Source organism: Papaver somniferum, chromosome 3 (assembly GCF_003573695.1).
Source record: "Papaver somniferum cultivar HN1 chromosome 3, ASM357369v1, whole genome shotgun sequence".
In the NCBI taxonomy this organism is placed as follows: domain Eukaryota; kingdom Viridiplantae; phylum Streptophyta; class Magnoliopsida; order Ranunculales; family Papaveraceae; genus Papaver; species Papaver somniferum.
The window spans coordinates 128,849,289-128,865,095 of record NC_039360.1 but is presented as its reverse complement, the minus strand read 5'-3'; the positions used below and the strand labels follow the sequence as shown (position 1 = coordinate 128,865,095).

The window sequence follows — 15,807 nt, the reverse complement described above, 5'->3', positions numbered from 1 at the left end:
GACTGAGGGGGAGAAACATATCATATTGTTGTTGTAGTTATTTTGACTACAAAAAGGGGAGCAACAAAGATGTCCGCATTGAATATCTACCTATCTTACCTTTAGGGGGAGTATAAGATTTGTTATTCAAATATCAACAACGGAATTTATTGATTGAATATATGCAGGTTATTGTGATGTTGAAACTTGGAATCAAGCATATGTAAAATGAATTCTTGTAATTTGTTTATCCATATGTATTAAGAGTTTTGTCACTAAAATTGACAAATGGGGAGATTGTTAGGGAATAGCTCGGTTGAACTCACCAAGCGTTGGTATGTCAAGTTTGGTTGTCATATTTTAGTGAATCAAAACTCATTTAAGAGTGGCTTGATTATGTACTAGAGACAACTTCGTTTAGGTTAGACTAGAAAGTCTAGGAATTTTGATACATACTCGAAGACTTGAAGAACGTGAAGAAGTAACGAACTACAAAGACGACATCATCCTTCCTCTTGAGGTTAGTAATATTGACTTGAACTGTTTCATTCCTAATGTATCTTTTAAATCGTGCTATATTGAAAACATAACTGCGATGCTGTGTATGAGACACATTACTCTAGTAGTAAGACATGGTCATACGATCATAGTATTAGGAAGATAGATTACGAAGTATAATGCTTATCTTTTGAACTTCGTAGATATGACATCGACATAATCTTATAATGTTGTTTTATGATTATGTGTATGGGTTACGGTGAAGATTTCATCCTAGGAAACAATGTTTTACATTTGCTTAAAGGAAGTACATTTATGAACTAGTTTTATGAGTCGAAATGGAAATCGCTAGGCTTATTGGTACGACTATTCATTGCAAATCTTTGGATTACCAATATGTGTGAGATGGTAGAACCGATCGTAACTTTGTTATGTATCTTGGTATAACAAATCACAATTCCTGACTTATGATTTGGTATGACTAGTTTTCATTAATTTGTGTAACCGATCCTAAGTAATCATCATGCGATGGTATGATCGATATTTGTAATTGGTGTGACTAATCACATAGAATTTGGTAATCGATCATTGTAACTGGTGTAACCGGTCCTGGTAATTGGTGTCACCGATCCTGGTAACTGGTATGACCAATCACAAGTAATACCATAGAATATGGTAACTGGTCATGGTAATTGATGTAACTGATCTTATAACTGATGTAACCGGTCCTGGTAACTTGTGTGAGTAATCACAAGTAATTCCATAAGTAAGGTATAACCGATCCTTGTATTTGGTAGAACCGATTGAACCCATGAATGTCTTTTGATAGTTTGATCAATCACATAGTAGTCTTAGAATACATATGAACCAATTCTAAACTTGTTTGGAAGTGTGCTATAATCGATTTCAATAATGTAAATATGAAAGAGGATTTACATGAAGAAGATGTCAACATACTTTGAACACGTACAGTAACTCTTATCTTTTATTGTTCAAAGATATTCCTAATTACTCAAGGAGATCATGTTCGAAATAAATTAAGAATCTTTTAATTAAGGTTGTTAGTTTTTATATGTTTTAATTACCAGCAATTAAATGCATATCTCTAGAGAATGAAAATAGTAATGTGCATTTACTAATTAGAGATTTTCTATTGAGAGATTTCGAAAATATTGGAAACAACATTTATTGGAATTAGGAAAACCGAATGGGTGTTTATTGCATATCTTGAGTGTACTTTCGGTTTTGGAAATTCCTTGATGTCCAAACTTCCTTGGTCTATAAATACCCAAGTTTGCATTTCTAGAAAACTATCCTAAGAGCCAGGAAAACTTCATCTTTTTTTTTCTGGTGGAGCCGTCTATCCGGAGACGAAAGTACCCTAATTAGGCGAAATTTCTTATGACCGTTTAAAGACTTCTGTGGGATCAAGAATCTCTACGAGTACCGTTGGCGGGAAACTAGATAATTGCAGTGTTATTAGTTTTCGATTGATTTGATTGACTAACGATTATTGAAAATTTGATTCCACCTAATTTGTTTATGCTTGAGAATCTTATCTTCTGATATAAGATTCATTCAAACTAGATCGAAGTATCGACGGGATCTTTATATTGTTTTTAGTTCTAAAGACATCTTGTGATAATCCATTGTTAACAGGTTTAATTGAAGATTAAAGAATATTTGAAGACGAAGAAGATTTCTTATTTGGTTTCTCATATCTTTGTGTAGCACAAACCTTGATCGGTTGGGATCCAACTAGAATCGGATTTATTCGATTGATTAGTTGCGTGAGATCGACATCACTTTATAGTTTTTGTTGGAATCTTTATTGATTGATTGCGAATCTAAACTCTGCTACTTTGGTAGTTGTTGGATAGATTGATCTAACCAGGCAAACGAGTTTATTAGATTAAATGGAAGAGCCTTTACGTATGACTTAAGATATCTTTATCTTGAAGAATCAATAGAGTTGTTACCAAACAGATTTGTTGTTCCTTTACTGTTTGGAATAGGATCCAAAGGAATTGTTCCAGTGCATGCACTTATCGAAGTCGGAAGCGCAGGGATACTGAGGAAACTGAGTGAACTAGGGTTAGTTGCTTGGTCGCAACTATACGTTTAGATTTTGTATAGCGACTTAATTATGAGAGTATTCAATTCTGGACTAGGTCCCGGGAGTTTTCTACATTTGCGGTTTCCTCATTAACAAAATCTTGTTGTGTCTTTTACTTTTCTATTTCCGCAATTATAATTGTTTATTATAACTGAAGTAAAATACACAAACATTAACTCCGCTTTACTTGATAGTGATCTTATAGAGTCTAAATAGTGTTTTACCTGTATTAAACAACTGAAAGGCTATTTGGCTGTGTTGGTGCCCTGCTTGTTGCTAGGATGCCAACTGCTCCATTGTAATCCTTTTTTGTTGAATATATCTTTTTCCTTCTGGAATATGTTAAAAAAAAAGTCTAAACAAATTGGTTACACTTTAACTATTCAAAAATAAATTTGATCTCAAATACACAATGAATGCCTTACCAGTAACAAAATCAAACAAATCAACCGACAGAAAAAAGTAGGAAATACCATATGGTCCTAGAAACAATATATTAGAGAGAGTCTAGTCCATTTGACCTAGTTAACTGTCTGTTTGGTCCTATTTGGAAATATAAATTATGGTTTGGTCCAAAAAATAACGATTTGGTCATATGGTGATGTCATGGATGATGTAATTGTCACTAGGTAGTGGCGGAAATACCCTTTTGAGGCCACATATATACAAAAATCAGTAAAGATAAAATCTTTTTCAGATCTACTTTCTCTCTCATATTTATTTTCAGATCTAATCTCTTTCTTTTTTTCTTCTTCTTTTCTTTTTGGTAATAATGGTGTCTCCATTATTTTTTCTTCTTTTTCTTCCTGCTACTGTTGAATACGTTGTTGCTGCTCGTGTTGGTGATGTTGAAGATGAACTTAGGGTTTACGATGATGAAGATGAAATCATGTTATTTGTTGTTGTTGCGGTTATAGATGATGAAGACGATTTACGACGAAATCCGTCGCTGCTGTTGAAGATGTTGAAGACGACGATGAAGATGTTGAAGATCTTGATTTTTTATGAAGATGTTGAAGACGCAGATCTTGATTTTGATTATGAAGATGTTGAAGACGAAGATCTTGATTTTTTATGTTGAAGATCTAGATTTTGATGACGATCTTGATTGTTTTTATGTTTGTTGCTCGTGTTGAAGACGATAACCATGATGAATATGATGTTGTTGGTGTTGTTTTGAAGACGATGATGTTTGATGCTGCCGTTGAAGACGACGAAGATGATGATGCTGCAGTTCATTCCATAAATGAACTCTGTTTTGTTTAGGTTTTTATATGGAGTTTATTTCTGGAATGAACTCTGTTTTTTTAGGTTTTTATATGGAGTTCATTTCTGGAATGAACTCTGTTTTTTTAGGTTTTTATATGGAGTTCATTTCTGGAATAAACTCTGCTTTTTTAAGTTTTTATATGGAGTTCATTTCTGGAATGAACTCTGGGTTTTTTAGGTTTTATATGGAGTTCATTTCTGGAATGAACTCTGGTTTTTTTACCTGGCATTTTTAGGGGCGACCCAAAAGGAATTAGGGGCGACACTAAAAGACAAAAAAGGTCACCCAAACGTAATTCTAAGCTACCCCTTATCTCTGATTTTTCGAAATGGCCAATATGCCCTTATATAATCGGGAGCCTACACCATAATCGGTAGGTTAGAGGTGAATCGGTAGGTTAAATTGAAACTGTACCTACCGATTATAGTGTAGATACTTCGGCTAATAATCCTTTTTATAATCGGTAGGTTATCCAACATATATGACTACCGATTATAAGTTGCCCCAAAATGAGTTTTTTTCTAAAATCCTTCATGTATTGAATTTTGAAACCTGGTATAATCGGAAGGGAATACAACTTAACAACCTACCGATTATAAGGAGTCCCAGATCGAACCCTTGCCATATTCCATAGGTTTTGAGTGTACACATCTAGCCATAACCACTTGGTTCGTGTTTTGGATGCAGCGTTAATCGGGAGTTAAATATATTACAAAACCTACCGATTATAAGTTGCCCCAAAATGAGTTTTTTCTAAAATCCTTCATGTATTGAATTTTGAAACCTGCTATAATCAGAAGGGAATACAACTTAACAACCTACCGATTATAAGGAGCCTCGGATCGAACCCTTGCCATATTTCATAGGTTTTGAGTGTACACAGCCATCCATAACCACTTGGTTCGTGTTTTGGATGCAGCGTTAATCGGGAGTTAAATATATTACAAAACCTACCGATTATAAGTTGCCCCAAATTCAAATTTTGAAAGCTACCATAATCGGTAGATATGCTAAATACAATACCTACCGATTATTGGTTTCTCCACATTCAACTTTCATCAAATTAGCCGTTGGAGTTTTTGGGAAAAACAAAAAGAGTCGTTAGACCCTAAACCTATATAAAGAAACTCATATCTATCACCCCAATTGCACCAAACTCTTTTCTCTCTTCAGTTTTAATTTTCATAACAAAAAACATGGATATTGCTTTTGCCAAAGAAGAAGATTGTGTTATTTATAGAGTGTGGGTTGTGGTAACTTCTCATGATCGTGTTCACAAGCTCCACAAATCGGAATCCGAAGAGCAAATATGGAACCGTATCTTAATGGTATTTGAGGCCTTAGATGGTAATCGAATTCGAAGATCATCCAATGACATTAAGATGAGAAAGAATGCGCTCGATAAGGAGATTGGCAAACTTGAAGATGAGGAACGGTTTGTTAGAGGGTACAGAGCCGACCATAACCATTTGGTTTGTGTTTTGGATGTAGGCATAATCGGAAGGCATATGGATTACATAAAATTATAGGTTGCCCCAAAATAAGTTTTCTTCTAAAATCCTTCATTTAATGAATTTGAAATCTACCATAATCGGGAGGTATTGTTACTCGTAGCTTTCCGATTATGGGAAGCCCCAAATCGTTAGCTTAGGCAGGTTTTAATTCGTCCGATTATATAGGAGCCCCAAATTTCACCATTGCAAAAATCTAAAGATTTCTAATTTCTATACTTTAACAATCTGTAGTCTCTTGAGGATCTTGTTACTCCCGATTGTTATAGAAGCCAGATACGAGTTTCGCACATAAACGAACTTAATCGGTAGTGTAATCTAGTTAATAACCTTCTGATTAGGTATTTACAATCGGGTACAGTATAGCTTCCGATTATGTAAAGGGATTAACGTATTCTACGCGTTTTTGGACATCCCTTTATGTAGTGTATAGGTTGGGAATAAAAAAGTTGCCCCTAATTCCTTTTGTCGTCTCCCCTAAAAATGCCAGGTTTTTTTAAGTTTTTATATGGAGTTCATTTTTGGAATGAACTTTGTTTTTTTAGATTTTTATTTGGAGTTCATTTCTGGAATGAACTCTGGTTTATATAGGTGATTTCTGATAATAGGTGATTTCTGAAAAAATAAGTAGAAATTAATAGGAGTTCATTTTGACAAATGAACTGCTACAAAAAATAAGTACAATCAACACGAAAGGGTACTTTTGTCCATTTAATATTTTTAAATAATTATGGACCAAACAGTAAAGGCGTTTTCCCAAATGACTAAACTGACATGGGCCCATCTAAAAAAGGACAAAACGACATTTTTCCCCAGAAAAAACGCATCCAGAAAGGAGAAGAGTCCAAGAAAAAAAATCAACTAAAGGTACTTGGTCAACCAAGGTAGCTCCGAGCAGTCTTTTAGTGCAAATGCCACATCATCACTGCCAAATCAAACAGTGAATGGTCTTATACTCCGAACTGTCAAGACGTGAATTGCAGAAATCAATTGTTGTGAATCAACAGGTTTCATAGCTGGAATTAACTAACCTTGGAAAATTGAGCTGTAATTTTTGCAACCTATGCCGAGCTCCTGCCTCGCATATAATGATTCTGCATTCACCAAGTTTACACCTACGAAAGTACTCCATCAGATTTCAATTTATGAGATTGGTAAAGATCCTGCAGTAAATATAAATTTTGCCGACAGTAAAACATGCTTTTACCCAATTTTTAACAGTGTATCGTATCCTGGGAACTCTTCCTTGTTGCTTCCACAAAGAGAAAACACATTAGCTGCCAACTGCAGCAAGAGAGTACAAGAACAAAAAAGTCAACATCAATCAAGCATCTCAACAAGTTTGTTCTCGAAAACAAGTTGGTGAAATAGGTTTTGTTTTTTCTACTGTTGGTATTTCATTCTATCCAAAGAATTCCCATTTCAGATCCGCAGGTGAGATTTTCATCTCATTCAGGAATTGGTATCATCGTGATCGCCCACATCAACCTACTAACTCATGCTAGAAGTATCTAGTCAAATTCTTGAGCTTACATTTAGGGGACTGTCATGCTATAAAATTAATAACAATTGGTCATATCAACTCCACATTGTGATTGATTAAAAATTACAGGACTTGTTTCAAATAAGAAAATGAAGAACTGGAAGAGACCGTTTATGAATAACCTTTTCAAAAGTAGTCTCGCCCATTCCACTTTTGTAGAGCTCGTGCACCAGAGCCACCAGAAAGATTTTACTTAGTTTAGAACAGCTTTTAATCATCTGGCAAAAGGATAATGAAGCCAAACCTATGTCAGTTGAAAGATCAACAAACTAATAATTTTCCGAGAAATTGAACATTGTTTCTATTTTCTGTCAGTAAGATGACGATGGTTAAATTATTTACAAGGGACCTGTATGAATGGATCAAGTAAAGAGGAACGAAAGATTCTTTTTGTCAGACTTTCTAAAGTACAGTAAGAGTAATTATTATTCAGCTCAGTGTGACTGGTTATATGAGTTGTTTCAGAACCAGTAAATTCTTCGACACTGCATTCGTGCTTATACTTTTTCTTGAAGGTTTAGTTACAGAAATACAGTGTCCATAATTAAGTTAAAGTCACCTGAATATGAGGTGCCTGAAACATTTCTTGTATGGCTGCTTCCACCTCAGCCATTCCAATATGGTTTTTTCCTGCAAAGTATAGAAAAGCATAGCCGTTCAAAATCTCATGAAGTAGTTGTACTTCAAAAATGAGTAAACCCCTACACTAGAGCAAACACAGGATCCGATACCTCTTTTTCGAACTACTAGGGTTTGTTAATGAGTAGATATTATTTCTTTATTAGAAAAAAGGTAGGGAACTTAATATGTCTACGAGACCTTGTATGTACCTGCGTAAACCCCTACACTAGAGCAAATACAGGATACAGTACCTCTTTTTCTAACTACTGGGGTTTGTTAATGAGTAGGTATTATTACTTAACAAAAAAAAAGGAGGTAGGATACTTAATATGTCTATGGGGCCTTGTATGTACCTGAGGATGAGAAGTCCGGGGTGGATGATGATTTTTTAATTTTATAATCTGCGATTTCAGCAGCTCGCCTACATATTTCCAGCGCACGACGGGCATCTCCTGAAATTGCTGCCACCTGGAATACACGCAGTTTAGTAATGTGAAATCTGAACACCTGGATTCCAGAGGAACAAACAACTATATATTATGTTTGGACTGCAGGAAATAAAAATATGGTCATGTATGACACAAAATTTGTTAAGATGAAGATAACCAAAGAACCCACACCTTCCTCGAAGCAAATTCTATAGCTTGTTTATCAAATGCTTCTATTCCTTCAATGCGGCTTGAAATGATTTCTCGAAGTTGCTGGTAAGTATAGGGGCTAAAACAAAGCCGTTGGATTCCCATGCGACTTGAAATACGGGGTAGCAGTTTCTCAGGAAGATCCATGGTGTTTGCTATCCCTGGACATGAATTATCAACAAAAGAAACATATTAATATTTAGGTAAATTCGGGAATAAACAGGTCATTAAGCTTAGGAGCACAAATCAGAATTTACATATTACCTATTACCACCAATTTGGAATGTGGTTTAGTCGGCCAATCAAGGATATTATATAGAACCTGTTATCATGGTATATGGTTAAGAATGCATAACTTCTTGCATATATGAGAACAGACCACTAAATTTTTGAAACAAAGATTTCCCTTCACAATAAATAATTGGAAGCAGATCTTCTCCCTGTAAAACCCTAACTTTGAATCTCGTTTGGCATTTACTAGGTCAAACAAAACAAAAAACTATCTCTTTCTCAAAGCTTTATGTCTGGCTGCCTAAAAGCATCATGAACTGCCACCCGTGGAAGATATTTGGTCTTAAAATACTCTCCTACTCAAAAATACTTCCTAGACTAAATGTAAATTATACACACAATAAACTGCAACAATTACCGACTGATTCCTTGTTACAAGAAGATCAAGCTCGTCGATTAGTAAAACACAGGGTTGACTGTTGCGGACTTTATTATCATCTGAAAATTTCTCATTCAGCAAGGAAAGAGCCTTTTTCCAACTGACCCTGTGCCCACTTAGTTTTTCATATATGACCTGAAAGAATTTGGTGGTCACAATCTACAAGGAGAAAAAAATAAACAAACAGGAAATGCAAGCATTGATTTTTATACAAAGCAGATTCTTACCCTGTAAATATTCTCCGGAGAAGCCAATTTCAAACCATTAATCTCCACAAAACAGTACGGGCTTATCCTACCTGCATCAACTTCAGACCGCAGATTCCTCATTGCTGCAAGTACACTCATAGTCTGTGTATTGAAACGGATAGAAATCAAAGAATGTGGCGAGTATCCTTGCAATCAGAAAATATAACATGGCGCACATACAAAGAAAGAAAAGGGAAAAGAACCAATTCCTGAAACAGTGAAATAATAGTACTCTAATCATATCCAGCTATCCACCGATTCTGTTGCTCAAGACTCTTTACCAGTTTCTATAAGAAACACACTACAATTTGAAAGGCCAGGTATATATCAGGTTTCGAAGATATTTTCTCAGTCCAAGGAAAAATATTAACCTTTGTTATATACCTTTGACAGGAAGCTGAAGGGGAATCTACTTAATGGCAGTCTAGATTTGGGCAACAGCATCAGCCAACAACTATAGCTTGCTGTTTCGCAAGACAATCAGATTAGCTCAGTAAATCTAGGCCCTGGACACTCAAACCCCCTGAGGTGAGAGCTTGTCTTAGTAGCCACATCATCCCGATGCTGGCTCAACAGGTCAGTCAGGTCCAGTTCCAAACTCCTGAACAAGTCATAGTACTATATATGATAGCTTACCTTGCCAGTTCCAGGAACACCATGGATGTACAAGCAGTGTCCCCGACACTGACCATTGCTGACAGCGCCTTTAACAAATTCAATTATCTCCTCCATTTCTCTGGCATAAAGCAAATATCTTTTGTTAAAATCCATCTGGCATAAAGCAAATTTCTTTTCTTAAAATCCATATTATAGATGGCGATACATGGAAACCCTGAATTGACATACTTATTCCTACAGGGAGGAGATTTAGGTAGCGTTGCCAACAGCAATGTCGCTTTTGCTTTTTCGATCTCAGTCTGCCTATGGCCTTTCACATGCTCTAAGATCTTTTTTGTCCCTATTTTGTGAAGACCAAAGAACTTCCCACCTTGTGCGTTCTGCACAGATGAAGGATACAACCATCTGAAGTGGTCCTCAAGCAGAAGAGGAAACATATAAAGATGAGAACTAGAAAAAAAGGAAAAAAAAAAATCATACTGCAGCAAATCCATGACCCGATGATTGCCCACTTGCTGAAAAATTAAGCTTCTTCCGTGCACTCTTTAAGTTCTCTTCAGGGTCAGATATTGAATCACTACAAGATTCCCAGTCTTCATCTTTCACAGCTTCTTTATCATCCTGGCAGATGTGGTATAGGTTTAAGCTCACAATAGAATAACATCTTCCATTTAACTAACCACTCTATTAATTCTAAGCTGTCAATTTAAATGCTTACCTCTTCCTCATTGTCAATATCTGCAAGGCGCTTGAAACTCTGCCGCTGGATATCATATTCGTATTCACAAAGAAAGACATCATCTCCTTCATTATTGGCTTCAGAAAATTCTTTACAGTTCATTACAGAGCAATGCCTAAGAATAGATTCCATCTGCATGCATTGACAGGGTAATGGCGAGGAATATGAAAATGATCCAATTAGATGCAACATGAAACACTACAGTATTTCAAATATGAACCGTGACCCCAATGATATATCTAGGGGTTTGTGCAAAACAAGTATCGTCATTTCACTCGGTCAGAATCAAGGGCACATGAATGTTCATTCCCTTTTTTTGCTGAGCAAAGATATACATGTCTAACCTCTTAGTGGCTATATAGACTAAAAGGTGACGGCAATAATATAACTTCCACTTAGAAGCATACATAAAAGACAGGATAATTTCTATCAGCAAAGAGTCACCTACCTCAATGTCCGCAAAATCATTAGTGCGATAAAGCTCCCTGCGTAGATTATGTGGCTGCCTTCCAACTGCAGTCTCTTCAGGAATCACATACCATCGGCCTCTAAACCAATAACTACCATCTGGTTCCTTCCATAAGCTGGTTTAATTTCAAAGTTAATGAACTGAATAATGTATAACATTGTAAAAGCTGTATTTTCAAGTCTCACCTTTCAATATGTACAGCCCAAAGGTCACTAGAAAGAAGCTTCTCCCTTGCCGTTCTTCTCCGCTTTTTCCCTTTTGGTGGTTCAGGAAGGTCAGCTTTCTTCCCCTCTTTCCTAGCCTCACAAAATTCACAAATCCAATCCCCATCTGGAATCTCCTTCAATGGAGGTCTAAGACATTTAAGATGAAAACCACCCAAGCAATCGTCACACTCAATCATCAGATTCCTACCAGACTTAAAGCAAAAGAAACATTCTTCAACCTCCGGATCATCATTATCAGAATTAGCACCTTCTCTCCTCTTCACATAAACATCATCCCCAACATCAAACTCTCCACCATCATAGACAACTTTTTTGTAATAAACACGTCTTTTTGGTCCATCACGGCTCTTACCTTTTTTCTCTGTTGGTTTCTTAGAAACCATAGCTCTTGTTTTTCTAGATGAATTTGCAGCTTCCTCAGATTTTTTCCTTTTCTTTAACTTAGGAAGATCAAGTGAAGCTGGGGCATACAAATCTTTCGCTAAAGCTTTTGCCCTCTTTGGCGAGACAGATTTTGATCCAACAAGACCATTTTCTTTTTGAACTGAAAAAAAAAAAAAAGTTAAAAAGAAAAAAAAACGTCGCTCAAAATAGGGCACAAAAATTACATAACTTACCGACATCATTGTTCTTAAAATGGGCACAGAAAATACATGACTTACCGACATCGTTGTTCTTAAAATTGGATAGGGTCTAAAGTCTATAATTAATAACTCTAGTTTATCATGACTAGCAAAGACGCATGCACGATGTGCTTGCTGTTCTGTTTCGAAATTAACCTCATTCATTGAATAATTTTTCATCTATGACCAAACCTGATGTTCTCTTATATATTTGCTAGCCGCAATAATGTGTGATGCACGAAAGAGTTAACTCAAGTGTCCGAGGCAAAACCCATGTACGTTTTACTTCGACATGGAAAGTCAATGACGATGGGAAAAGAAACACCTAAAACATGTAATCCTTGAGTTATATCCCCATTGTTTATATATACGGCATTATAGCTGATACTACAATGCACTTATCTGTTTTAAATTTACCAGTACTTGATTCTTTTTCCTACCCCTCACTTCTTTCATTTCCAACTCAATTTTTTTTTTTTTGCACAATACAACTATATTCACGGACTTGATCTCTCAATTACAGGCATTAAACTTCCCTCTGCGCTATCAAAAATATGGATCGCCTTTTGCAGGGTGATGATAATTCATCGATTTCAACATTGTCTAAATGTCTAGATGGTCCAAATGGGACCCATTTGTCCATCTATATATTGCTACGTCATTTAAATGGTGTTTACGACAACATTGTATTTAGGTGAGCAACACCAATTTGTCACCCCATTTTCTCTAGGAGACCAAGAGGAGGAGTTTGAGCATATCGAGATAGACGTCCAGAAGGCTTGGTCAATGAAAATCTATTTTACTCGGAACTCTAGCCAAGCGGACAGGAAGTGCTTACGAATATAACTATATATAAATAAGCCAAAAAGAGGTGAACATAGTTTTCTTTATTCGGCATAAATGAAAGCTATAATGTTTGAGGACATGATTATGCACTAATAGAAGTCGAAATATCAATCGAGCAAAGCTAGCTACTAAGCTATCATTTGTATTCCGCATATGTAATCTAACTTTCAGTGAAATTTTAATTTTCTAATTCAGATGCACACATCCACCATGACCAAAAAATTGTTAATAAAAACTAAAACTAACTTAGAAACTTTGTCTCTTGGAAATTTCTACAAACAGTGACTGCGTTACTAATCATTTGTATTCCGCATATGTAATCTAACTTACAGTGAAATTTTAATTTTCTAATTCAGATGCACACATCCACCATGGCCAAAAAATTGTTAATAAAAACTAAAACTAACTTAGAAATTTTGTCTCTTGGAAATTTCTACAAACAGTGACTGCGTTACTAATTGTCAGAAACTGAAACTCATAAATCAATTCAAAATACGTCAAGTGATAGTTTATTGGTGAAGTCAAATTCAACAGAAATTTCAATACAGACTTGTTGAACTAAAGAACTTCAATTACCACGACAACGACTTGAATTTGATATTTGAAACCTAATCTTTATAAATTCAATCACGCAAGGTGATCAAGAATCCAACCTCCTGATACTGAATCTGTAATGGTCACGAATTCTAATATGCAAATTCGTTAGATTAGGAAGAGAGCTAATGTCGTTAAGGACCTTAATGCTTCTCCTAAACAAAGATTTTTTTTGTTTGATTTTTTTGTAAGATTTTTTTTTCTCGTAAATTAATATTTAGAACGTTTGTGTTCTAGTCTTTTCAAGCTCCATGTAAAAAAGATGTTGCGATCTTACGTAAGATTATTCAACAACGTTGTCGATTTTTGCTAAATATTGATATGAAATCAAAAATTAGGGTAAGTATAAGTGATTACCAGATGCCCTTCGAGAACGTAGTGGATATGGGCTTTCCTCTGCCATTTAAGAACTGAATAACAACTTCGACAGTATGAAGATAATAATAGCAGAATGATGGTGAAGAGAAGTGAGGGTTTAATGAGATTTGAAAGAAACGGCGGGAAATGGAGAAAAGAAAAGAAAGTGAAGATGCTTTGATGAAAGATTCACGGAAATGGATCCAGTTATTTTATTTCCGCCCATATGGCACATCCGAGAAACTAATCTGGGAATATATCTCCAAAAATATTTTAGTGAAATTGAATGACAATTTTATGGGATTCAAGAATGTATTAGAACACACAAAATCAACCTAATCCCAAAAACACTCATTGCACACCTATATATCGCAACATTTCAGTCCCACATTGGTAGCAAACTAGGAATTTCCTCTCTCGACCCTCACTCTGAGGAGAGTTAACTTCTTCATTTTCTTTTTAAGTGTTTCTCCTCTTCACATGTACAAAGCACGTGAAAGCAAGAGAGATCTTCAAAAAGAAAATGAAGAAAAAACCTTTAGAAAAACTAATAAATTTTTAGAGATCTTCAAAAAGAAAATGAAGAAAAAACCTTTAGAAAAACTAATAAATTTTTGATAAGCCTTTTGGGAAGTATCTGAGGATATCGTATCCGATACGGGTATCGGAGAATCCGATTCGCATACTACGTAATCCTCAGGTTTCGGCGCAACCCAGCAGACAATATAGTACCAAGATGTAACAGTAATCTCTAGTCCAAGAGATCTTTTTATTTGTTCTACACTTCTATTTCCATAGAGGAAACAAACGTCACAGAGACATATTCATAAGCTTACTGTTTAGCGGATCGTATGTCTGATTGCATTGCATATAGAAACAACCTGTCTAATGCCTGACATAATATTGTAATTCTAGCATAGCATCTCCGTAGTTGACATGGTATGGCAGTAATACAAATAGACTACCCACATAATTTATTAGAAGCACCAAATTTGGTGAGTAAAAACAAATTACCCACTTTAAAGAGAGCAAAAGTTCATGTTAGACACATCAACAAAAACAAATCGAGACATGCCATACCTCGTTCATCATGCTTCCTTCGTTTCTCTCTAGGAAAAAAAGTACCATCTGCCTTTGCTATCACATCAGATTTAGTCTTTGCATATTGCAACCTCTGTACTCATCACCAAGCAAACCTCGATGGCATCAGACAAACAAATCTAAAAAGCATTAAACAAGAGCGAAAAATCAAAAAAAAAAAAAAATTGAAGATGTTATTGACTTACTAACCATGGGTTTGTCGTGTAAAGGAAAATCTTGCATTTGTCTAAGAACATTAGTAGCTGACGACACATCTTCAAAAACAACCCAAGCTTGCCCTTTATGTTTCAGTGTCTTGAATGCTAAAACCTCCAAAATATTCCCAAATTGTTGAAAAATTGATTTCAATGTTTTCTTCAACTCTGCAGAAGAAACAAAATTAAAACCCCTCAACCAAATTAGCGAAATCGTGAAATACAAAACTAGGGTTTTGAAACGAGGGCAAAAGCTACTAGCAATACTGAGTTAAAAAAATTACCATCAAGTTTGATTTTCTCGTTGAGATTGTTGATGTGGATTGTATTATTCGGAGCTACTTCGCCATTACTCATCTTTTCTTCTGCAATTCTCTTACTCTTCGCTCTTTCTGTCTCTGCGTGTTTAACTCACACACCCCTAAAACCTTCGTGAAAGTTTCTCAAACGTTTTTCATTTGTGACTAGGCCCAGATATTTGCAGAAAATATGTACTCCTATGTTTTATTTATTTTTTTTGAAAGGCAAAGTGCAAATTGTATTAAAAAGAAGCTTGACTCGTCAAAGTGATGAAAGAAGCTTAAAGTGAAACAAGAGTTAGCTGTGTATAACATATAACAGCATCCCAGTTACAAATCAGTGTGCTAAGAGCAAAACCCTCGAACAGCTTTGTATGCACAGACCAACTATACAAAGTGCATTTAACTGAGATAATCAAATTTTCTAGCCGCCTTTTCTTGTTGTTGTAGAGTCTTGAATTTTTCTCCTTCCAGATGTTCCACCAAATAGCAAAAGGAAGCAGTCCCCACAATTTTTTCACCATTGAATTGCTTTTTCTATTTTTCCATTCCCAAATGTTGGTCTTCACAGTCTCTGAAAAAACCCAGTTAACACCAAAGCTCTCCAGAAAATAATTTCAAAGCTTCCTAGTTTCAGGGCAGTGCA

The 15,807-nt window shown here is 35.6% G+C and overlaps 1 protein-coding gene and 1 non-coding gene across 2 annotated transcripts; both read right to left on the bottom strand.

The window, feature by feature from the left end:
• Positions 1-6,049: 6,049 nt before the first annotated feature.
• On the bottom strand, positions 6,050-15,360 carry LOC113357347 (origin of replication complex subunit 1B-like). Its single transcript, XM_026600725.1, has 19 exons — positions 15,147-15,360; positions 14,858-15,030; positions 14,648-14,741; positions 11,106-11,691; positions 10,900-11,035; positions 10,431-10,583; positions 10,193-10,333; positions 9,941-10,092; positions 9,731-9,830; positions 9,074-9,196; positions 8,826-8,981; positions 8,441-8,498; positions 8,159-8,337; positions 7,892-8,006; positions 7,477-7,547; positions 7,040-7,135; positions 6,582-6,658; positions 6,406-6,489; positions 6,050-6,299 (listed from the first exon to the last, which is right to left on the bottom strand). The coding sequence occupies exons 1-19, from the start codon at positions 15,217-15,219 to the stop codon at positions 6,236-6,238; spliced, it is 2,631 nt and encodes an 876-aa protein (XP_026456510.1). The 5' UTR covers positions 15,220-15,360; the 3' UTR covers positions 6,050-6,235.
• LOC113362503 lies at positions 10,446-10,523 on the bottom strand. Its single transcript, XR_003365755.1, has one exon. It is a non-coding gene; the product is annotated as a small nucleolar RNA snoR28 (small nucleolar RNA).
• Positions 15,361-15,807: the final 447 nt, after the last annotated feature.

Coding starts and splice junctions, on each gene's coding strand:
- LOC113357347 (XM_026600725.1), bottom strand. CDS start 15,219: ATGAGTAATGGCGAAGTAGCTCCGAATAATACAATCCACATCAACAAT. Junction 8,499..8,825: donor TTGTAACAAGGAATCAGTCG/GTAATTGTTGCA, acceptor CCATGATAACAG/GTTCTATATAATATCCTTGA. Junction 6,659..7,039: donor GCGAGACTACTTTTGAAAAG/GTTATTCATAAA, acceptor CTCTTGCTGCAG/TTGGCAGCTAATGTGTTTTC.